The sequence below is a fragment of the Haliotis rufescens genome, unplaced genomic scaffold (genome assembly GCF_023055435.1).
Source record: "Haliotis rufescens isolate VD_foot unplaced genomic scaffold, xgHalRufe1.0.p SCAF_24, whole genome shotgun sequence".
In the NCBI taxonomy this organism is placed as follows: Eukaryota; Metazoa; Mollusca; class Gastropoda; order Lepetellida; family Haliotidae; genus Haliotis; species Haliotis rufescens.
In genome coordinates this window covers 2,625,253-2,650,745 of record NW_025963935.1, presented here as the reverse complement: position 1 = coordinate 2,650,745, position 25,493 = coordinate 2,625,253, and the positions used below count along the sequence as shown (strand labels likewise).

Sequence of the window (25,493 nt, the reverse complement as noted above, 5' to 3'; positions counted from 1 at the left end):
CAGCATACTGACTCCAAGCCGACCAGTCCTTGTTTTAGCCCCTTAATGCCGAGCGCCAGACAGGGTAACAACAAGTACCATCTTTTAACGTCTTTTGGTATGACGCAGCCAGGGATCGAACCCCGGACCTTCCGCTCTCCGGGCGGACGCTCTACCACTAGACCACGGAGGCGGTCCTTCGGGCAAGTAAATGTTTCGGGTTAACCTACATTTTTAACCCTCTGTACTGAAAAAACTAGTTCACAGATCATAATTTGTTAATCCCTCGTATATATTTGATTAATCATCATTACTGACAATTCCTAACTGTGACAACCCTTAGGCAATGTACTTAAACCCAAGGTCATTTTGTCGACATCAGTTGTGTGATCTATCTGTTCTTGTTAATCAGAAAGATGCTCAGGTGAGATGAAACATTACATGTAGATTAAACATGGGCGTAGAAAGTTAAATTCTTAAATAAAACAGGTTTATCTTCATTTTACCATGATCAAACAGTACAGAACGTTAAATGTTTGAAGTTTATAAAGCTTGCTCTACCACAATAAGTTTACCCTTACACTGCCTTAATTCATGAACTATATTAATACTTTTATCAATATCTTGGTGTGAAGGGAGTGGCACACATTAAAAGAAACCATGCATCAATACAAAATCTTCGGCTTGAGATGCTCACAATAGAATGAGCTGGGTCACTGTGACACTGGTAAGTCGAGTGAGACCACCGAATGACAATAAACCCTTGTTATAACACGTTCATAGGGGTCACCCTTGGTCGTAATGGATGTCAAGTGACCTGTCTGCTCAAATGGACTCGTCCAACAGGTGCCCGTGCCGATTTTCAGGCGACAGGTGTCATTTGCGAGAAACATTCATCAGCTAAACACACGATTGACACAAGGAAACTATGAGGAGGATATTTTGTCAGTGTAGCAGCTTGCTCTGAATAAACGCTGTTTATGTTTAACCTAGAGGGCTCTCATGCTTATGGCTGCCGAGTTTACAACTGGTCACGAACGATAATAGCTGGGCGAACGGGTGCACATTTTGTGACCCCACAACACCGTGACAGGTCACGATCCGAAGCACACACTCATGATACTACGTATCTGGCTAACAACCCGCCACATTAAACAGTCATCAAAATACGCACTGCCACACGGTATAAAACGCATTACAGAAAACTAAACTTACCTCGATCAAGACGAGTCTAAACTAAAAGTTTGACTCAAAACTTGAGATAAGTTGCAAATATCCAAGGTATATCCACACGTCTCGTTGTCCCCGCTGATGACATAAATAGTATCCACTGTTCAGCGAGATACCGTGGGTTGGAATCGGGGAGCGGTTATTTGTGACTAATATTATTGTCGAGGTAGGAATTATTCCCCGATGACAATTTACTCCGATCCGCGACAGTCTGGAGTAGCGCCAAGTGCTGATATCTGGGCAAGTCCATTCTGTGAACAGGGGAAGTAGGTTTGAAATGAAGTCACGTCAACGGCTGTGAAGGAATGTTTCTTGAATGAACGGCTCTCTTTCTGTACTTTTTGTCAACCGTGGGGGATGTGAGCGGACAATTAAATTATTTTTTTTATAACATTTACAAAATATTTTTACCAGATTTTAGTAATCTCATTTGAACATTTTGTAGTTGAAAAATATTTTCAAAGCAGGCTGATCCAGATTATATATTTTCATTCACTAACTCACTCACTCAATTCTGTTTTTTGCGCTTCTACCCCGAGCACGAATAATGCAAGAGTCGCAATATTAACCTTCTTTTTTCCCCCCGCGTGAAGTTTGTTACAGTTCTACTTTAACCGGGCCCAATGAGAGTACAGAATCGATACATCTACCATTTATGCCGCTTTTAAGTTTAGGCCTATATGATTGTGGCCGCGGTCTTGTGGAATTTGTGTCTGTCGGGGAGTGGGAAGTAGGTGGTTCGAACCCCGCCCTCTTCACATCAAAATAGGCCCCAGGGGATAAAAAAGGAGTGGTCGGGCTGGCGCTGGGTATTCATATTAAACTGCGACATGGTGTCTCACGGGGCTGCATCCATATTCAGCCAGCACATACATACGTCTGGACTATAGTATAAGCAGCGCCCCCCCCCCCCCCCCCCCCCCCACCAACCCCCTCCGCCCACTCGCACACACCCTCCTAATACACCCACACACACATGCACGCACACACATGCACACACACACGCGCACATACATGCACACACACACACACACATACAATCATACACACACACCATACATAGATAGCTACACACACACATGCATGCACACACACATGTACACACACATACACACGCACATACAAACATCCACACACAACATACATAGATAGCTACACACACACATGCACGCACACACTCACTCACACACACGCGCACATACATGCACACACACACGTATACAATCATACACACACACCATACATAGATAGTTACACACACACATGCATGCACACACACACACACACATGTACACACACATGCACACGCACATACAAACATCCACACACAACATACATAGATAGCTACACACACACATGCACGCACACACTCACTCACACACACACGCGCGCACATACATGCACACACACACACATACAATCATACACACACACCATACATAGATAGCTACACACACACATGCATGCACACACACACACATGTACACACACACATGCACTCACACACACATGTACACACGCACATACAAACATATACACACAACATACGTAGATAGCTACACACACACATGCTCACACACACACACATGTACACACACACATGCTCACACACATGTACACACACACATGCACACGCACATACAAACATATACACACAACATTCGTAGATAGCTACAATACAATGTGTAACATTTCAACAATTATACATTATTCACTCCCTTTACATTCAAAACATATTGCAAATATAGACAATAATAAAATATGATATCATACCAATATTCTTTGCTAGGGTTGAAAAGTATGTGGAAGGACGACCAGAACTGAAAGAAGGCTGTATAATTGCAATTTGAGAATGCAATTAATTTGGTCATATTGTAGTATGTAATAACTTCACGTTGAATATATAACAACCTTAACTGAACACCTTTTCGTGATTGTTTAAACACAATACATTTGATAAGTAATATAACTAAATTGAGAGAATTGTTATTCTTCCCCTTAAATCCAAATAAAAAAGTCTCCTCACAGAAATCAAGTCTTCCTTCCACAGATGGCGTCAACCAGTTGAGAACAAGCTCCCACATCTGAACATATTCACAATCATAAAATGTATGTACAATAGTTTAAATATATTTACCACAGAAGTTGCAACTTGGTGGATCTTTAAAACCAATACTATGGAAGTACTTATCTAAAGTGAGTGAGTGAGTGAATGAGTGAGTTGGGTTTAACGCCGCTTTTAACAGTATTCCAGTTATATCGCGGCGTGTCAGCTTAATGTGGGAGGAAAGCCCGAAGTGATGCAGGTCTCAGACGTTTACCACTTCGCTGAAACCCACGAGCACGGATATGGTGCTGATAAACATAATCGGGGCGAACCGGGATTCGAAACCACAATCATAGGTTTCTGGCGTGCCCAAGGGACGCAACTCTGCACAGCGAATCGCGGCGCCTTAGACGACTGGGCCACCCGTGCCCCCAACTTATCTAAAGGTAATATGTAGTGGATAATCCTAAACTGAAACCATCTCACTTTGGGTAAACATTGTTGCCATCAAATTAAATCCCGACCACTGTTCATCGGTAAATACTTTCTGTAAAGTTCCTTCCCATTAAAACATTCCATGACATTTTATGAAAGCTGGTTGTAAGAGTGTGCTATAGAGTTTACTGCCTTTATAACACCTTGTGAGTAGTGAAACATTTGTATGGCAAAATAGGTTGAAAAGAGACTCTAGGCATACTCTTAAAAGTTGTTGCGTTTTTTTGCCAGTTATATTATTGATTGAACTGTCCCCTGTAGTCCTGCAGCATGACCGAGGAATATATTTATTTTATGAAAAAATAATCTAGAAACGCATACAAAAGCAAGTCTAGCCAGCTCAAGCTAGCTCTATTCAAATCAGCATAGGAAATTTTTTTTTTTTAGAGTCAAGAGTGAGTGAGTGGAGCGGGTGTAACGCCGCTTTTAACAGTATTCCAGTTATATCACGTCGTGCCAGATTAATGTGGGAGGAAAGCCCGAAGTGATGCAGGTCTCAGACATTTACCACTTCGGTGAAACCCACGAGCACGGGTATGGTGCTGACAAACCTAGAAACATAATCGGGTCGAACCGGGATTCGAACCCACAATCATAGGTTTCTGGCGTCTCTGCACAGCGAATCGCGGCGCCTTAAACGACTGGGCCACCCGTGCCCCCTAGAGTCAAGAAGGATATTGTGTAATATAAGATTTCAGAGACTAAATGTTAGTCTATGTGCCCTGATATGTTAGGGAATTTGCTGTTATTCCATATAACTGTTGTGAAACCATCCGGGCCAGGACTTTTCTCATTATTATTCCCTGCAGTGCTTGCAGTGCCCCCCCCCCCCCCCCCCCCCCCCCCTCCTCTTAATGTATGAATATAGAGTCTGGTCAATCTGGCACATAATCCCTCTCAAATAATTTATCTAATCCTATTTTTGTACAATCAGTTTAACATGAACACCCAACTCAGACACAGTATACTGACTTCGAGCCGACCAGTCCTTGTTTTAGCCCCTTAATGCCGAGCGCCAGACAGGGTAACAACAAGTACAATCTTTTAACGTCTTTTGGTATGACTCGCCAGACAGGGTGACAAGCTTATGATTCTGTACCTCACGAATGGATTTTTAAGTCACTGGAATGTATTGAGCTCCGTGAGCGACTACTTGCTTTACTCAATTGCTGGTCAACTCAACTTGAGATGTATTCGCAGGGGCAGGTGGTGACTTCGGAACCCATTTCTATAAGAAGAGGAATATTTCAGGGCAATTCTTTCAGTCCATTGCTTTTCTGTTTGTCATTAAATCCTTTAAGGTTTTTGCTTAGCAAAGAGGAAGGTTATCATCCTGGACCTCCTCAGCACAGATCCCCAACACCGCTTACTCATCTCCTTTGCATTGGTGACCTTACACATATTGCCAGTGGAGGATCCACACTAAAAAAACAGATTCGCCATGTCCAGTCCTTTTGTAATGATATCGGCTTGTCCTTTGGACTCGACAAATGCAACACTCTTCATCTGAAAGGTGGCAAGGTAGAAGAGGGATGATCAGTCAGTTTACTTGGAGGAGGAGTAATTGACCATCTCGTGGAAGGTCAGGCCTATACGTACTTAGGGATGCAGATTAGGGACAAACCCCAGAATACCCATATCAAGGGAAAACCATAAATGTAGACTTAAGAGAATCTGGAGTTCAGAGCTGAAAGCTCGCAATAAAGTAAAAGCCACAAATATTTATGCTGTACCCGTCCTTTCATATTCTTTTGGTGTTGTTCAGGGTATTGACACCCTCACACGAAGAATCATGTTAGACAATAGATCCCACCACCTTCGCTCTTCCCCCAATCGCTTATATTTACCAATCGTTATGGGAGGACGTGGTTTGATTAACCTTGGGGCTCTTCATAATTGAATTGTTTTGTGCACTTTTGCACACATCTATTTGTCTGATCTTCTTGTGAAGCATGTGAAGACTCATGATGAAAACAAGGCATTCCACAGTTTTCTAAAACGAGCCAAGGATGTGGCACATAATCTCAATGTCAGTGTTGATTTTGTTGATGGTTCTGTACTGCTGGACGGCACAGAAATGAGTGTCAACCAAACAAAGTGCCATATCAAGTCGGCCCATGGTACCACCCGGAATAAGCAGAGGGCGTCATGGAAAATGATAAATACAAAATTCATTGGAATAGGCAGCTATACAGCATCAGACCTATCTTGTCCCTTTTGATAAATCCAATGAAATCATTTTTATTATTGAATTTTCTGTCCCTTTTGACACCAATGTGATTGACAAGATTGAGGAAAATCATGGCAAATATGCAGACCTTGCTTTCGAAATGTCACGCTTGTCCCAAGTACCAAGTTGTTTGTTTCCCCATTGTTCTCAGTGCGTTATATAAGGCCAAGTTCACACAGTGCCGATTATGGCTCCCGTTTGAGATCAGACAGCTCTACGACACAAAAAGTGAAAAAGTCGGATAATTATCTTCAATGGTCTGGAATGTCCTGTTATTGTCCAGCAGTCCAAGATGGCGGCATTTCCGTTTCCGGGAGGCGTGCACACCTCCAAGAGGGCGCCACATCCGTTTCCGGGAGGAGCGGCCATAAGAAGCGCTCGTAAGATATGAAAATATCAAAATTAAAAGAAGCGCACGTAAAATCCTTTATGTTCATTATTATCTTTTTAAAAAAAGAAAAAAAAGAAGTGGTGGTGGGAGGTGGTGGAAGTGGCGATTCCCATCCTTAAAAAAGACAACACAACACTCATTATTTTTTTCAAACCCGCTCACATGAACCAACATATCAAAACAAAAGCCACAGGATTAGGGGCGTCCCTGTGATTTTTGTGAACATGAAGGGCAATAAGGGCAGAAAGATTGGTTCTTTTGATGTAGGGTACTACACATTACTTTTCCTTTATCTCGATACTAGTTGATAATACGACCTTTCCTTGATCCCGATACTAGATAATAATACAGACCACCCCAACAGCCCGGGATGTCAACTCTGCGTTGTATAGTTTGTTGTAATGCTGCAATAGCCTCAGACTTGTTCTTAAACCAATGTGGGCTCTGCAAAAGCATCCTCTCCGATTCACCAGGTGGGTAGGCAACTATTGTCCATGAATAGACTTTACTCATTCACGGACATTGTTGACTGTTGGTCTGGCACGTCATACAGCTATATCGAGACGACATGGTTGATCTCTCCTTCAGTGCTGTGACTATGTGCGTGGCATTGCTCTTTTAATAGGAGAGGGACTGACACCCTGCTTCCTGATTGGTCCAAAACACAGCGCACTGAAGGGCCCATTCCGGCACCTGGTCTAAGCCCTGGTTTTCCAAACCGGAGAGACCCTTGTGTTTCTTTTCCATAGGAAACTGTATGGGTCATGGGAGAGAAAGCACAATCCACTGTTCGACCCATCAGAGACCCGCACAAGGTGTGTGTGTGTGTGTGCGTGTGTGTGTTGTTTGTGTGTGTTGTGTGTGTGTTTGTGTGTGAAAAGGAAAGAAAAGAAAAGAAAAAAATAGAGATTTTCTAGAAGAGATAACTTACTTCGTCATAAAAAACACGTCCATGGCTTTCACCAACACCATCACCTATGAGACCAGTGATATCACCGATGATGATGATGATGATGATGATGATGATGATGAAGAGGTCGTGACCTCCCATTTGACCCCACGCCACCCTTTTACGATGTTTATTGCGAGATCCACAGGATCAGGAAAAAGTTCCTTTGTGAAATCATGTATGGAGCAGATGCATCGCCCCGAGGTGTTGGATACACCACCCCATCGCATCGTTTGGGTGTACAGCGAATGGCATCTGCTTCAGCATGAGATGGGAGAGATGGCAGACCCCTTAGGGGCACTCTTGAATTTGTGCACAGCATGAAAGAAGCGGATCGTGCCTTGCCCGAAAAAGGGGTGGCCTTGCATTGGCTGGTCATCGATGATTTGCTGGGCGACAATACGAAAGAAGAAGAAACGGAAGTGCTGCGATGGTTCACCAAGAAAAGTCATCACCGAGACACATCCGTGCTGTATCTCACTCAGAACTTGTTTGCCCAATCGCCGCAACATCGCACCGTCAGTCTGAATGCTCACTACATGGTCCTTTTTAAAAATCCGAGAGATGCATTGCAGATCGACAGTCTGGCTTGCCAGGTGTTTCCAGGCAAAGTTCCTTTTCTGCGGGAAGCCTATGAAGACACCACCTGAGAGCCTTACACTTACCTGTTCTTGGACTTGAAGCACACCAGGTTGCAAGACCATCGCGTACGCGCCCGCCTGTTTTCGAGATCTGAATCACCCCTCCTGTATGTGTCGGTCCTATGAGATGAGATGAGACTTTCATAAAAGCAGGCCTTCCTTCAGTTGAGCCACAATCGTCATGGGGCAAAGAAGGAAACAGGTTCATCCTACGAAGGGAAACAACAAAGACCAAGAGATGATGAATGATGTCTATGACAGAATGGTCTCCCCCTCGTCGCTACAGGGACTTGTGACCTCTGCATTTCACAAGACTCCTTCACCACCAGGATCGTCTCCCGCTTCAATGGTAACCGTGAACATGCATCCTCCGCAGCAGCCACCGTCACGTCCTTCAACATCCTCAGCACCCTCACCTCATGATCTTCAACCCTTTCAACCTCTGCAGCAGCAGCAACCTGGTCAAATATCAAATTGTGGATAATACGATGGATCCCTTGCTGATCTACGTGCCTGTGTCAAAGAAGATGATGCAAGACTGTGTGGTGATTAAAAGCCCTCAGCACATTCGCTACGTCAGACTGCGTCATTGTTCCTTTGACGGTATTAAACTCTATATAATGGACGACATGGGGCGACCCATGCCATTTCAAATGGTGAAAGCCATCGTGACACTTCACTTCAGACGTCGCTACTAATGCAGAAGCAACATGTTGTGACATGCGTTGGCACACCAGATGAATTCGGTAGGCGTGGGAGTGGCATCAAAGTATACAAAGGACGCTATCATCAATGTGGCAGTGACCTCGGAGGTATCTTGAAGATGGCCTTGCCTTTCCATAAATCTGCCGGAACATCAGTGCTCAAGGTGGGTAAAAAGATCCTACCCGGGTTGGTGAGTGATGTGTTTGCAGGAAAACGCAAATTGTCAGCGAGTCTGAAACATCGTGGATCAGCAGCCCTGATCGATGTCTTGGAGGAACATGAGGAGCCAAGACCCCCTAAAAGACACAAAGTCGTCCCAACCACTACCACCCACCAGAAACAGCGTAAACAAAATGAAAAATGGTTTAAAGGTCAGTCCTCATCAGACTTTCAACCTGACCAGACGTCCTTCAAAGCAGAGAAAAGAGAGAAACATCCATCATCATGATGCGCCGAGATGCTTGTGAATGTTCAAAGGCCTTGTTCGATCTCTTTACTGTACCCCCTGTGTCCACCTCTGTGCAAGAGGGTCAGTGGATTCTCTATAGTCCCTTGGCGCCACCCTCTGTGGCAGGACCACTCCAGTTAAACATTTTCAATCCCTTGAACGCTTACATTGATTTGAAACAGTGTTACCTGAGAGTATATATACGCGTGACGTAAGATGATGGAACGGATACTGTTCTAGCGGATAACCACGTATGGACAGTCAACAACGTGATGCATTCCCTGTTTCGCGAAGTGCGGCTTCAAGTGGGACACAATCAGTTGGAGATAACACCCTCCATGGGCACTTACCCTTACAGAGCCTAATTGGAAACCGTTCTGAGTTATGGTGCTGGAGCCAAAACATCTAACCTTCGATGTCCTGGATGGTTTGACGACAATGATGGCAAAATGGACGTCTTCAATCCTGATGCAGATGCGAACACAAGAAACACAGGCATCAGAACACTACGGGATCTTATTGTGCCCACCAAAGACGTGGAACTGACAGGACGTCTACACTTTGACCTGTTTCTTCAAGACCGTTATCTGCCGAATGGCGTCCCTATGAAACTGGAATTGCTACGAAGTCCTGATGAGTTCTTCTTCATATGTGCTGCTGATGGCGTCTACAAACTAGCCCTGACCAAAGCCGAATTTCATGTCCGTCAACTCAACATCCCGCTGTCTGAGAAACACACGTGTCCAGTCTGAACGCTGGGGTGACTGCCAAGTATCCCCTTTCCCGTGTGGAAGTGACCGCCCATGACATCCCGAGAGGCGGTAGAGACTTTCACAAAGATCAGCTCATTGGTGGCCAATTACCAAAACGCGTGGTCCTGGGACAGGTTGACAATAGTGCCTACGCAGGAAGCAAAGAGAAGAATCCGTACAACTTCACACACAATCACGTCACCATGATGAAACTGAAAGTCAATGGTAAGGAAGTCCATGGCACGGAAATGAAAAGCTACTTCAGCAACAACTGCGCCCATTTGAAACAAGTCTACATGAATCTGTTCCGAAACATGGGGCAGCTGTGGCGACCTGACACCTGCGAACTGACCCCCTATGCCTTTACTCACGGTTATACCTTGTGGGTGGTGGATCTCACCCCAGACCTTGGTGCTGATTAAGGCATCAACTACCCTTTGACACACTGGCAAGTTGGGTTTGGAAATCCAGTTTGGACAAGCTCTCGAGAACCCACCCTCATCTGCTATGAGGAATACGAAAATGTTCTGGAAATACATCGTTTCCGGAATGCGATGATGGTATAAAAAGAGCAGCGACAGACGATCATGGCACACGTTTCCCTCTCCTACAAGGACCATGGATGAACCACTCGGATTGAGCACCTTGGATTTAGAAACCCTTGTGGCTGATGACGAACCACTTCATGCCATCTACCGGGGCACCCTGGCCAGAGATGACTTTGCCAGACTGGGGTGGCAACAGGATGACCCCTTTTACCCCAAAGTCTACTTGGTCAACACAGATTCAAGCGATCAACCTGGCATACACTGGGTGAGCATCTATCGTCCAGCTCCTGGATCCATGGAAATGATTGATAGCTATGGACTGTATTTCAAGACCACCCTGTGCTTGAATCACAGCAGTGCATCGGCGACGCGTGGAGTCCACCAAATGGGCATGGAAGGCCTGGGGAATGGCCTGCCATATCCTCCTCAAATCCTGTGCCAAGTCACGGACGTTTTCTGGAGGATGTGGAAGACGACGCAGACGGCGCTCCATTTCATCCCACACATGCTCTATTGGGGAGAGATCTGGAGAATTTGCGGGCCATGGCAGTAACATGACATTGTTATGCGGAAGGAAATCCATTGCGACCCTAGCCGTGTGAGGACGAGCGTTGTCCTGTTGAAATGTCAATCTCGGGCCATGACGTTGCAGGAAAGGAATGACCACAGGCCTCAGAATCTGATCTCTGTAGCCAACACCGGTGAGATTGCCCTGAACAACCACCAGAGGGGTTCGGTGCCGTGCTGTTATCCCACCCCAAATCATCACAGAGCCACCTCCAAAACGATCCTCTCCACAATACAGTTGCGTGCATAACGTTCTCCCAAACGCCGGTAGACACGTTGGCGCCCGTCACTGTGGGAAATGTTCAACCTCGATTCATCTGTAAAGACAACATTTCTCCACCATATTCGAGGTTTGCGAACATGATTTCGACACCATCTTAGACGGCGATGACGGTGTGTCAGGATTGGACGTATGGCAGGGCGTCGTGGTCGAATCCCGTACTGACGTAAACGATTCCTGATAGTGTTGGGATGGATACGGCGCAGTCCAGGAATTGTCTGGGACGTCGTTACTGACGTTTGGAACATTTGTCGGAGATGTGTAACTCGAATCCATCTGTCCTGTCTTGGCGTCGTTACTCGGGGACGCCCTGAACGTGGGTGGTCGGCAACGTCATTTGTGTTCTGATAACGCCTCACAAATGCCGATATCGTGTTACGATGGCATTGGAAATGTGTTGCCACCTGTTGTTGCCTCATTCCCGCTCGGATCATTCCAATGGCTTCATGACGCTGTGCAGCTGTCAATTTTGGCATGATTTGCTTGTGATATGCTTGTGTCTGCGCCTGAGAAGTTTTGAATTTTTGAATGACCACAGATCATGCTTTCCAAAGTGACAGCAAATTTTGAGTTGCACATGCTGTGTACAGCTGCACAGGATGCACGTGCAGTTACACATTGCACGTCCATAGGCCCCCCATCAATGACGTCATATCGCATGGCACGTGCATGAGCGTTTGAATGTCTCCTGTGTTCAAACCTATATTTCATATATGGACCGTGTGCCCTTCTATCTATATTTTCTCCGTGCACAGTTTCTTTATGTGGCTAGTATACATGCGTTCACTGATTCCTTCGTTGATTAATTTGATTCATCTGTGAATCATGCATTCACCCATTAAATAATTCATACATTTGTAACCTCTTCGCCAAATAAGATATTTCAATTGTTCATTAATTGTATCCCCTTATCGATCAATAATTTTAATCCTTTATTCGTCTATTGTTCGTTAAGTCATTCCAGCAACCATGCATTTGAAACTATAGATGTTTACATAAACTCTTCACTCTTTTTAGCTCAGTCTGCTGACTATAATCTGGATAACTCCTCAAACAGACCAACAGATGCGAACAACATGGCCAAAAAAACCAACAGTCATGTGCCAGTTCACGCAGGCGTAAATTCAGATTATTTTTTATTTCTTTTTTTTTTATGCTTGTGAAATGAAACCCGCCTATTTATAACAGTACAATCTCTGCCGTGTGTGGTGGCAAACTGGTTTCACAGTTGGTACGCGCGGATGTCATTAGACAGGATCACAGTCTATCTACAACCACACACAAAAGAAAGATATGGTATTCCTTGCATTTCAAGACATTGTCGGTTTTTTAATCTTCAAGGTGTTCTGACGTGTTTTTATTGTAATTTCGTCTCTACAGGCGTCATATCTGTGAGATGAATTATTTGCAGTTTAGCTTTGTTGTAAGGCAGGGGCTGACATATTATATTGACTTCATGCTTCAAGCGAGAAAAATAGAGCGGGCTGGATAAAATAACCCAATTTCCGCCAGAAACGAACGTTTGTAAAATGTTAAAACCTAGTCATGAAATATCAAAACAAAAATTTAGAAATTATAATGTTCACCCTGTCGAAAATAGCAACGGCAACAACAACAGCAAAGCGGTTGATACCAATTTGGACCTCCTTCACAACGCCATGCTAGAGCTTCGACTGTCGTTACTTCCCTAGATTGAAATAGACGTACTATTGTTCTGATCTGGCACTGCTACCCCTGTGTGAAACAGTTGCCTGTAATGGAGGCTATGGATACATTCCATTGTAGTCTATTTATTTCAAAAGAACCGCCCCGATTATGTTTCTAGGTTTGTCAGCGCCATACCCGTGCTCGTGGGTTTCACCGAAGTGGTAATGGGATGTTATATTGATTAATCTGGTATCACGAAGTCAAATGTACAAGTTATAATAGCCTTCGTTTTGCAGTTACTCTTTACCAAGATTTGTATTTATATGTTTTCAATACCTCAAAGACTGACCCAGTCTGTACTGCATTACACTTATAAACATAACATTTTGAAACATAACTGAGACTATCTTCTGCATCCTAATATCCCATCATTATTTGTTGTCTATAACATTGTGGTTTAGATGATTTAAAAATTGTGTTGTTGTTGCCAGTTTATTAATGTAAACCGAAATGGCATTAGTTTTGGACAGTAAAACGTACAATGGTTAATGGAGTGAATAGCATTGCACCAATCATCTGTTCTGTTTTAGTATTATTACATTGCTGTTTAAATTATTGTAACTGAATTATTGTAATGAAATGATAGTAACTGTGTTACGATGTTTGTGTGATAAGTCGTCAGGTATGTAGTACTATTTAATATGATCTGTTGTCAGGAAGTATGAATTTAGATGCTATTGTGGTGTGTAAACTTCCGGTCCGGTATCCCGCGGAAGGTGATATCTGTTATAGAAACACGTGGAATATTCTTTGTTGTTAGGGCACTGTGTAGAAATTTGCAGAAGCGAGGTAGGTTGTATGTAAGCAGACAAGAGCGTGTTTACACATGTCGCTCACACTTATCATCACATCAGGAACAGCTTTCGTGTGTGGATCACTCACCACCCCTGAATTCCTGGCAATGCATATCTCGGAAGCTTTACCACTGTCGCCACTGGGTGAATATAAATTATTATCACTGATTTTTGCTATCACCCTGTATTTTTGTATTTGATATTGACCACTGCAATCATATTATTTATTGCCTTTGAATATTATACTATCATTCTATTGCTTTCTGCCACTGTAGAATTGTGCAGTTATTTGTATTGATATATCAACTTAGTGAATTTTGTAATACATTTGTTGATTGTATAGCATTCATTGGTTGTTTGTTGGTTTCACTCATACACATTTCTGGGTTAACATATTTTGTAAATTTGATAATCGACACTTTACAGTATGAAGACATTATATGAGATAATTTTATGAATTGTCATAAAAATGAATTGCTTAACCTTTTCTGTAAGACATGTTTCCACTTTTATTTTCTACCTTAGGTCATTCCTTCAATTTTTCGTTTTGAAACACAACAAAATTGAGATTTTACAGGCGTTTCAATGACTGGGTGTTACGTTGTAGCAGTCTTCCTGGGGCTTATGTGGTTTTATGGGTCCTGAGTTTTATACCATAAGACCGGAGGCCGGAAGCGAGTGGTGTAAAACCTAAAGAGGGACGCATAAAACCGCATAGACCCCGAGGAGTTGCATCGAATTTATCTTGCCGACATGTTTCAATCTGCAATAAGACAATTATTAAACAAATTGAAAATCAAGAGAAAACAGCTGTTCTTATGAGTTGGGGTTAACATGTGCTGTGACTTTTATTGTCTTTTTGCTTCTTAGTGGGTAAAGTGATTTGTTCTTCAGCCGAGAAATCCACGTGCAGCCTGTTATCTTCGTGGCGGGGCATACGGCATTGATATCGAAGCGTATAAGTGCCACATTCTAAAAAATAATCTATGTAGATGATACTTACATAAACGTAGACCGTATTTACATCTACGTAGAGGATGCTTCTCACATCTACGTATATATTATAATCGTGAGTATCATTACTCAGCCAGTGATTTTGTTCAATAGTAGATGATACTTTCTTCTACGTAAATGTGAGTAGCTTACCACGGTCAGGATAGACCCTCAGCAACCTATATGTACCAACCGACTAAATGGGTGGGGCAAGTGGTTAGGCTCGATTGCTTTCTTGACTGCTGTTATCACACCCCGACTGCGTAACACCTTGTGTCACGTTTACGGCTTGCCTTTCACAAGTCCCTGAGGCAAAATTTATGAGTTTAAATAATAATTCATGGATTATATAAAAACAAGAACAAGTTGTCACTATAAGTCATTCACGTCGTTACTGTCCGCTTATCAGACTTGCCTATTATTAGGAAAGAATTACTCTACACCCAAGAACTTCCTGATTCCCTACAGCCTTGGAAGCGTGGCGTGGCGGGTGATGGCGCGGCATGGTGTGGCGTGGCGTGGCGTGGCGTGGCGTGGCGTGTGATGGCGTGGCGTGGCGTGGCGTGGCGTGGCGTGGCGATGATTCCCTGCGGTCGGCATTGAGGGGAATAAACAAAGAATGGCCGGCTCGGAGTAAGTATTATGTGTCTGAATAGAGTATCCATGTTAACCTAGCGGCAGCATGGTTTCTCAGTAGGCTAGCACTACAAAACCAGCATAAATCTGGACAAGTACAAACACAGACACAGACAGACACACACAAACACACACACATAAGGTGATAGTTTAAGAGAATTAAAATGAGGATTTACTGCCTTTGTATATTATAATATGATTCTATTGTTTTCTGCCCTTGGAATTGTTGTGCAGTTATTTGTTTTGATATAGTAACTTAGTGGATTTTGTAATACATTTGTTGATTGTGTAGCATTCGTTGTTTGTTGGTTGGTTTCACTCTTAGTTCTTTTACATTCACATTTCTGTGTTAACACATTGTTTCAATTCGAGAATCGGCACTTAACAGTATGTACACATTATATGAGAAAATTTTGTGAACTGTCTTAAGAATGAATTTTTTAACCTTTTCCGTAAGACATGTTTCCACTTTTATTTGTCTACCTTTGGTCATTCCTTCATTATTTCGTTTTGAAACACAACAAAATTGAGATTTTACAGGCGTTTCATTGACTGGGTGTTACGTTGTAGCAGTCTTTCTGGGGCTTATGTGGTTTTATGGGTCCTGAGTTAGGTTTTGTACCTTAGGCCGGAGGCGAGCGGTATAAAACCCAACGAGGGACTCGTTGACACCGCATAGACACCAAGGAATTTATCTTGCCGACATGTTTCAATCTGCAATTGGACAATTATTAAACAAATTGAAAATTAAGAGAAAACAGCTGTTCGAATGAGTTGGGGTTAACTTGTCCTGTGTCACGTGACTTTCATTGAATTTTTGCTTCTTAGTGGGTAGAGTGATTTGTTCTTCAGCGAGAAATCCACGTGCAGCCTGTTATCTTCGTGGTGGGGCATACAGGATTTATATCGAAGCGTATTAGTGCCACGTTCTAAAAAATAATCTATGTAGATGATACTTACATGTACGTAGACCATATTTACATCTACGTAGAGGATACTACTCACATCTACGTATATATTATAATCGTGAGTATCATTACTCGGACAGATTTTGTTCAATAGTAGATGATACTTTCTTCTACGTAAATGTGAGAAGCTTACCACGGTCAGGATAGATCCTCAGCAACCTATATGTACCAGCCGACTTAATGGATGGGGCAAGTGGTTAGGCTCGGTGGCTTTCTTGGCTGCTGTTATCACACCCCGACTGCGTAAGACCTTGTGTGTATAAGGATAGAATTACTCTACACCCAAGGACTTCCTTATTCCCTACAGCCTTGGAAGCGTGGCGTGGCACGGCGCAGCGCAGCATAGCGTGGCGATGATTCCCTGTGGTCGGCATTGAGGGGAATAAACAAGGAATGGCCGGCTCGAAGTAAGTATTATGTGTCTGAATAGAGTATCCATGTTAACCTAGCTGCAGCATGGTTTCTCAGTAGGCTAGCACTACAAAACCAGCATAAATCTGGACAAGTACAAACACACAGACACAGACAGACAGACACACACATGGTGTTGGTTTAAGACAATTAAAATGAGGATTTAGTGGCACTTGGCGTGGTATATGTGTCAGGATGATTGTCTCAGAATGCATGCAGTGTAATAACGATAAAAGCACTCCACATCAGTTCCAACTGCCAGGTTCTCAAGTATAATCGGACTTTATTGGTTAGTAATTACAAAATGAATTTGTTACACAAATTTAGGCAATTCTGACTGAGCGTGAACTCCCGAAAACTTGCATTTATATTCAACAAATGCACAAAAACATACATTTGTATTCAATAAATGCACAGAGGCTTTCATTCAACATTTATATTCCAATTACACAGACAAACGTGCATTTATAATCGATAAATGCATAAAATCGTGCATTTATATTCCATAAATGCACAAAAACTTGCATTCATATTCAATAAATGCACAACAAACTTACATTTATACATCATACATGCACGTTTTACCGGAAGTGACAGAACTACTTTCCAAATGACGACGACCTTGTTTACGTCTATGAATAGATTGCTGTCGGGAATATCTTTCCAAATGCGATTGATATTTCAAGGCCCTTTTAATAATTGTTTCTCAATTTTTGTGCATGCATCGAACTATAAATTTGATATATTATCGCTACGTCATACGCGATATACTCCAATGTTTCTTCAAACGAAAGGTGTCCCGACGTCGTCAATTTTTAAAATGCTGCATGTTCCCACTTAACATGAACCACGCTTGAAATTAGGACGTTAGCTGCTGCTGCAATGCTCGCTGTCAATGCAATGCTGGTATGACGTCCTTAATATAGTCCCTTTCGAAAACAAATAGTTCCGCAGTTTCCTCCCTCAGGTATAACACCGGTGAAAGTGAAACATTTACACAAGCGATATCCATTCAATAAAATTGGTTAATGTAGCAAAAACGTTTGTTTGTCATTTACATGTATATGACGTAGAGATATTAATGTAATCTTGCGCCTAACGCTATGCAGCGAACTGATCAAATTTGTCAAACAAACCTGATAATTAGAGTAAATATACTAGATCAGGATCGATTTTGTAATTCTAAGAATTGCTTCATTTTTGTGCATGCATCGAAGTACAACAGTGATACATTGTGAATACAATCGCCCCTCTATGCGACTTAATACAATTTGTGAATATTATACCTCGATACATGCACAAAAAAAATCAAACATTTCTTGAATAACAACACACATGTAGATTGGATGAGTGTTGCGAGTTAAATAAACAAAAAGAAAGCAATACACTTGAAATTTGTATCCGATCGAAATTTTACAAAAGTTATCAAAATGTAATTTTGGTGAAAAGAGAAGCCGAAACACTAAAAAGTGAGGTCTAAAACGCAGCTATAATGCCCTTATCAAATACATCAGCATCGAATAATCGTTTCTGGTTTGTTTCATTTTTCGCCACCGTGAACCATGGGCGGACACTTTACTCGGCAGTATAGGTGAGCGTGTTTTAAAACTAACTACACTTTCCTGGTTACGAGAGAACAAAATTAGATTGGAGGGTAGTCTGTGTATCAGATGTCTATCACTGTACACCCAAGAACACACTTGCAATGTCAGAGACGGGGAAGAACCACCCTACGATGACGTCTTAGGCGTAAAGATTATTACGGGCATGTGGTTGAGGTGAAGTCGCATGTCCGCAGGCCGTCATCCCAGACAAGCTCAGCGGGACACGGTTTAACAACAGAATCCCCCCAGTTGCAATGAACAAACTCCGAGCAGGATTCACACGACTGGTATTCCCCATTGTCGCGGTCACTGCAGCTGGAAACGCAGCCCCGAGGAGACGACGTCGTTGTAGTGACAACAGAACATGTCGGAGACGTTTCTTCACAACTCTTGAGGAGGTCGTTCCACACCTTGACCCCAGAACAGTTGCGTCGCGTAAGAGCGCCTCCCGCACAGGCGATGTATCCGTAGCAGGATTCACAGGATTGGTAGTCGCCGTCAGAGGCCCCACTGCAGCTCCACATGCAGGCGGAAGAGGCTGGAACGAGTTAGTGAGAGAGTTAGGTTTTTAGCTGCTCAGGGGAAGATTTCAGCTCTATGGCTGCGTCTCCGTTAGAACACGTAATACACGGACAGTGACAAGGTATCCACACTTACGTCATACACCGACAACCACAGGGTAACCATATATACTTCATACATTGTCAATGACAAGGTTGTCATAAATACTTAATACTCCGCCAATGACAAGGTTGCCATAATACTTAATACTCCGCCAATGACAAGGTTGTCATAAATACTTAATACTCCGCCAATGACAAGGTTGTCATAAATACTTAATACACCGCCAATGACAAGGTTGTCATCAATACTTAATACTCCGCCAATGACAAGGTTGTCATCAATACTTAATACTCCGCCAATGACAAGGTTGTCATAAATACTTAATACTCCGCCAATGACAAGGTTGTCATAAATACTTAATACTTCGCCAATGACAAGGTTGTCATAAATACTTAATACTCCACATATGACAAGGTTGTCATAAATACTTAATACTCCGCCAATGACAAGGTTGTCATAAATACTTAATACTCCGCCAATGACAATGTTGTCATAAATACTTAATACTCCGCCAATGACAAGGTTGTCATAAATACTTAATACACCGCCAATGACAAGGTTGTCATCAATACTTAATACTCCGCCAATGACAGGTTGTCATAAACACTTAATACTCCGCCAATGACAAGGTTGCCATAAATAATTAATACAACGCCAATGACAAGGTTCTCATAAATACTTAATACTCCGCCAATGACAAGGTTGTCATAAATACTTAATACTCCGCCAATGACAAGGTTACCATATACACTTCATACACCGACAACCACAGGGTAACCATCTATACTTCATACATTGTCAATGACAACGTTGTCATAAATACTTAATACTCCGCCAATGACAAGGTAACCATACATACTTCATACACCGACAACGACAAGGTAACCATTCATACTTAATACACCGCTAATGACAAGGTAACCATTCATACTTAATACATCGCCAATGACAAGGTGATCACATATACTTACTACACCGCCAATGACAAGGTCATCACATATACTTAATACACCGACAATGACAAGGTCATTACATATACTTACTACTCTGCAAATGACAAGGTGATCACATATACTTAATACTCTGCCAATGAGAAGGTGACCACATATACTTAATACACCGCCAATGACAAGGTCATCACGTATACTTAATACTCTGCCAATGACAAGGTGTTCACATATACTTAATACACCGCCAATGACAAAGCGATCACATATACTTAATACTCTGCCAATGACAAGGTCATCACATATACTTAATACACCGCCAATGACAAGGTCATCACATATACTTAATACTCCGCCAATGACAAGGTCATCACGTATACTTAATACTCTGCCAATGACAAGGTCATCACATATACTTAATACACCGCCAATGACAAGGTCATCACATATACTTAATACTCCGCCAATGACAAGGTCATCACGTATACTTAATACACTGCCAATGACAAGGTCATCACGTATACTTAATACTCTGCCAATGACAAGGTCATCACATATACTTAATACACCGCCAATGACAAGGTCATCACATATACTTAATACTCTGCCAATGACAAGGTGATCACATATACTTAATACACCCCCAATGAGAAGGTCATCACATATACTTAATACACCGCCAATGACAAGGTCATCACGTATACTTAATACTCCGCCAATGACAATGTTGTCATAAATACTTAATACTCCGCCAATGACAAGGTAACCATACATACTTCATACACCGACAACGACAAGGTAACCATTCATACTTAATACACCGCTAATGACAAGGTAACCATTCATACTTAATACATCGCCAATGACAAAGTGATCACATATACTTAATACACCGCCAATGACAAGGTCATCACATATACTTAATACACCGACAATGACAAGGCCATTACATATACTTACTACTCTGCAAATGACAAGGTGCTCACATATACATAATACTCTGCCAATGACAAGGTGATCACATATACTTAATACACCGCCAATGACAAGGTCATCACATATACTTAATACACCGCCAATGACAAGGTCATCACATATACTTAATACTCTGCCAATGACAAGGTGATCACATATACTTAATACACCCCCAATGAGAAGGTGATCACATATACTTAATACACCGCCAATGACAAGGTCATCACGTATACTTAATACTCCGCCATTGACAATGTTGTCATAAATACTTAATACTCCGCCAATGACAAGGTTGTCATAAATACTTAATACTCCGCCAATGACAAGGTTGTCATAAACACTTAATACTCCGCCAATGACAAGGTTGTCATAAATACTTAATACTCCGCCAATGACAAGGTTCTCATTAATACTTAATACTCCGCCAATGACAGGTTGTCATAAACACTTAATACTCCGCCAATGACAAGGTTGTCATAAATACTTAATACTCCGCCAATGACAAGGTTCTCATTAATACTTAATACTCCGCCAATGACAAGGTTGTCATAAATACTTAATACTCCGCCAATGACAAGGTTACCATATACACTTCATACACCGACAATCACAGGGTAACCATCTATACTTCATACATTGTCAATGACAAGGTTTTCATAAATACTTAATACTCCGCCAATGACAAGGTAACCATACATACTTCATACACCGACAACGACAAGGTAACCATTCATACTTAATACACCGCTAATGACAAGGTAACCATTCATACTTAATACATCGCCAATGACAAGGTGATCACATATACTTACTACACCGCCAATGACAAGGTCATCACATATACTTAATACACCGACAATGACAAGGTCATTACATATACTTACTCCTCTGCCAATGACAAGGTGCTCACATATACATAATACTCTGCCAATGACAAGGTCATCACATATACTTAATACTCTGCCAATGACAAGGTCATCACATATACTTAATACACCGCCAATGACAAGGTCATCACATATACTAAATACTCCGCCAATGACAAAGCGATCACATATACTTTATACTCCGCCAATGACAAGGTCATCACATATACTTAATACACCGCCAATGTCAAGGTGATCACATATACTTAATACACCCCCAATGAGAAGGTGATCACATATACTTAATACACCGCCAATGACAAGGTCATCACATATACTTAATACACCGCCAATGTCAAGGTGATCACATATACTTAATACACCCCCAATGAGAAGGTCATCACATATACTAAATACTCCGCCAATGACAAAGCGATCACATATACTTTATACTCCGCCAATGACAAGGTCATCACATATACTTAATACACCGCCAATGTCAAGGTGATCACATATACTTAATACACCCCCAATGAGAAGGTGATCACATATACTTAATACACCGCCAATGACAAGGTCATCACGTATACTTAATACTCTGCCAATGAGAAAGTAACCACACAGACTTGAGTGATCTACTTGCAAGTTATGTCCTATAAGGCAACATTTAAAGTTTCTATAAACTGTGAAAACTATTTGAACCTCAAAACACAAAGCAACAACAAAAGTTATCTTTCTCATTTTCGTTTAAGTTGTCATGACCTTGAAATTGAGCGTGGACGTCACTTCAATATACCTATACATTAAAGAAAATGTAATCTTTGTAACTTTGTAAACTGCTTTGAAAATGAATTCCCTTTTCTTTTAGTGGGTCCAGCCTAAGGACCTAACATCAATAAATTTAATATATTAATGTCATCGCCAAACTCTAACATCATTACTGATCTAGCAAAATATTTGTACCATGCACATATGGAAAGAAATGTACAGTTAACTGCAAACACGCCTGAACCAAAGGCCTGGGGCCTGAATGTACTGAAATGAATTGATTGAAAGCAATAACAGGTTTCGCATGTGTTGTCATTGTACCTGTAATATAAACACATATTATTAAAATGGTTGACACGCATTAGCAACGCCCTCATATTCTTTATACTATCATACACATGGAGATTCGTTATGCACGAGGGCAGTAAAATATTGTTGCTGTTATGTGTGGATTTTATTTTATAGTGTGTGGCATTATATTTATTTACAGAAACACAAACACACACGTACCTATTCCAGCTGCCACAGCGGGTGCAGGATTGGTTGTAGGACTGGTTGTAGGGCTGGTTGTAGGACTGGTTGTAGGACTGGTTGTAGGACTGGTTGTAGGACTGGTTGTAGGGCTGGTTGTAGGACTGGTTGTAGGACTGGTTGTAGGACTGGTTGTAGGGCTGGTTGTAGGGCTAGTTGTAGGACTGGTTGTAGGACTGGTTGTAGGACTGGTTGTAGGACTGGTTGTAGGACTGGTTGTAGGGCTGGTTGTAGGACTGGTTGTAAGACTGGTTGTAGGGCTGGTTGTAGGGCTAGTTGTAGGACTGGTGGTAGGACTGGTTGTAGGGCTGGTTGTAGGACTGGTGGTAGGACTGGTTGTAGGGCTGGTTGTAGGACTGGTTGTAGGACTGGTTGTAGGGCTGGTTGTAGGACTGGTTGTAGGACTGGTTGTAGGACTGGTTGTAGGACTGGTTGTAGGACTGGTTGTAGGACTGGTTGTAGGGCTGGTTGTAGGACTGGTTGTAGGACTGGTTGTAGGACTGGTTGTAGGGCTAGTTGTAGGACTGGTTGTAGGACTGGTTGAAGGACTGGTTGTAGGACTGGTTGTAGGACTGGTTGTAGGGCTGGTTGTAGGACTGGTTGTAGGACTGGTTGTAGGGCTGGTTGTAGGGCTAGTTGTAGGACTGGTGGTAGGACTGGTTGTAGGGCTGGTTGTAGGACTGGTTGTAGGACTGGTTGTAGCGCTGGTTGTAGGGCTGGTTGTAGGGCTGGTTGTAGCGCTGGTTGTAGGGCTGGTTGTAGGGCTGGTTGTTGGGCTTGTTTCTGTACAGGTACTTGACGTAGGTTCGCATGTCTTCAGGTTATCATCCCATACCAGAACTTGTCCGTCTTCCTCCGGACAGGGATTGTTAAAGAGAATATTTCCAACGCATATTATGAAACCAGTACAGGTATCACACGACTGATAGGTGCCACTGACAACTCCAACACAGCTGTCTACACACATCGTCATAGTTGTAGGGCTGGTTGTAGGGCTGGTTGTAGGGCTGGTTGTAGGGCTAGTTGTAGGACTGGTTGTAGGGCTGGTTGAAGGACTGGTTGTAGGACTGGTTGTAGGACTGGTTGTAGGACTGGTTGTAGGGCTGGTTGTAGGGCTAGTTGTAGGACTGGTGGTAGGACTGGTTGTAGGGCTGGTTGTAGGACTGGTTGTAAGACTGGTTGTAGGGCTGGTTGTAGGGCTAGTTGTAGGACTGGTGGTAGGACTGGTTGTAGGGCTGGTTGTAGGACTGGTTGTAGGACTGGTTGTTGGGCTTGTTGTAGGACTGGTTGTAGGGCTGGTTGTAGGGCTAGTTGTAGGACTGGTGGTAGGACTGGTTGTAGGGCTGGTTGTAGGACTGGTTGTAGGACTGGTTGTAGCGCTGGTTGTAGGGCTGGTTGTAGGGCTGGTTGTAGCGCTGGTTGTAGGGCTGGTTGTAGGGCTGGTTGTAGGGCTGGTTGTAGGGCTGGTTGTTGGGCTGGTTGTTGGGCTTGTTTCTGTACAGGTACTTGACGTAGGTTCGCATGTCTTCAGGTTATCATCCCATACCAGAACTTGTCCGTCTTCCTCCGGACAGGGATTGTTAAAGAGAATATTTCCAACGCATATTATGAAACCAGTACAGGTATCACACGACTGATAGGTGCCACTGACAACTCCAACACAGCTGTCTACACACATCGTCATAGTTGTAGGGCTGGTTGTAGGGCTGGTTGTAGGGCTGGTTGTAGGGCTGGTTGTAGGGCTAGTTGTAGGACTGGTTGTAGGGCTGGTTGTAGGACTGGTTGTAGGACTGGTTGTAGGACTGGTTGTAGGGCTGGTTGTAGGGCTAGTTGTAGGACTGGTGGTAGGACTGGTTGTAGGGCTGGTTGTAGGACTGGTTGTAGGACTGGTTGTAGGGCTTGTTGTAGGACTGGTTGTGGGACTGGTTGTAAGACTGGTTGTAGGGCTGGTGGTAGGACTTGTTGTAGGACTGGTTGTAGGGCTGGTTGTAGGACTGGTTGTAGGGCTTGTTGTAGGACTGGTTGTAGGGCTTGTTGTAGGGCTAGTTGTAGGGCTGGTTGTAGGGCTGGTTGTAGGGCTGGTTGTAGGGCTGGTTGTTGGGCTGGTTGTTGGGCTTGTTTCTGTACAGGTACTTGACGTAGGTTCGCATGTCTTCAGATTATCATCCCATACCAGAACTTGTCCGTCTTCCTCCGGACAGGGATTGTTAAAGAGCATATTTCCAACGCATATTATGAAATCAGTACAGGTCTCACATGACTGATAGGTGCCACTGACAACTCCAACACAGCTGTCTACACACATCGTCATAGTTGTAGGGCTGGTTGTAGGGCTGGTTGTGGGGCTGGTTGTAGGGCTGGTTGTAGGACTGGTTGTAAGACTGGTTGTAGGGCTGGTGGTAGGACT

General features: G+C 42.9%; 2 protein-coding genes across 5 annotated transcripts in view; both read right to left on the bottom strand.

Annotated features, from left to right (window-relative positions):
- Window positions 1-1,452, bottom strand: part of LOC124120339 (pleckstrin homology-like domain family B member 2) — a 173,514-nt gene extending 172,062 nt beyond the window's left edge. For all 4 annotated transcript variants that reach the window (XM_048401978.1, XM_048401982.1, XM_048401981.1 and 1 more), the window contains exon 1: window positions 1,195-1,452. The gene's annotated coding sequence lies outside the window, so the exon portion shown is untranslated. The remainder of the gene's footprint in view (window positions 1-1,194) is intronic.
- Window positions 1,453-18,154: 16,702 nt separating this feature from the next.
- On the bottom strand, window positions 18,155-24,891 carry LOC124120336 (mucin-5AC-like). Its single transcript, XM_048401845.1, has 3 exons — window positions 24,052-24,891; window positions 23,066-23,850; window positions 18,155-18,913 (listed from the first exon to the last, which is right to left on the bottom strand). The coding sequence occupies exons 1-3, from the start codon at window positions 24,768-24,770 to the stop codon at window positions 18,531-18,533; spliced, it is 1,887 nt and encodes a 628-aa protein (XP_048257802.1). The 5' UTR covers window positions 24,771-24,891; the 3' UTR covers window positions 18,155-18,530.
- Between the last annotated feature and the right edge of the window lie 602 nt (window positions 24,892-25,493).

Coding starts and splice junctions, on each gene's coding strand:
- LOC124120336 (XM_048401845.1), bottom strand. CDS start 24,770: ATGACGATGTGTGTAGACAGCTGTGTTGGAGTTGTCAGTGGCACCTAT. Junction 23,851..24,051: donor AGCCCTACAACTATGACGAT/GTGTGTAGACAG, acceptor CCCAACAACCAG/CCCTACAACCAGCCCTACAA. Junction 18,914..23,065: donor CGCTGTGGCAGCTGGAATAG/GTACGTGTGTGT, acceptor AACTCGTTCCAG/CCTCTTCCGCCTGCATGTGG.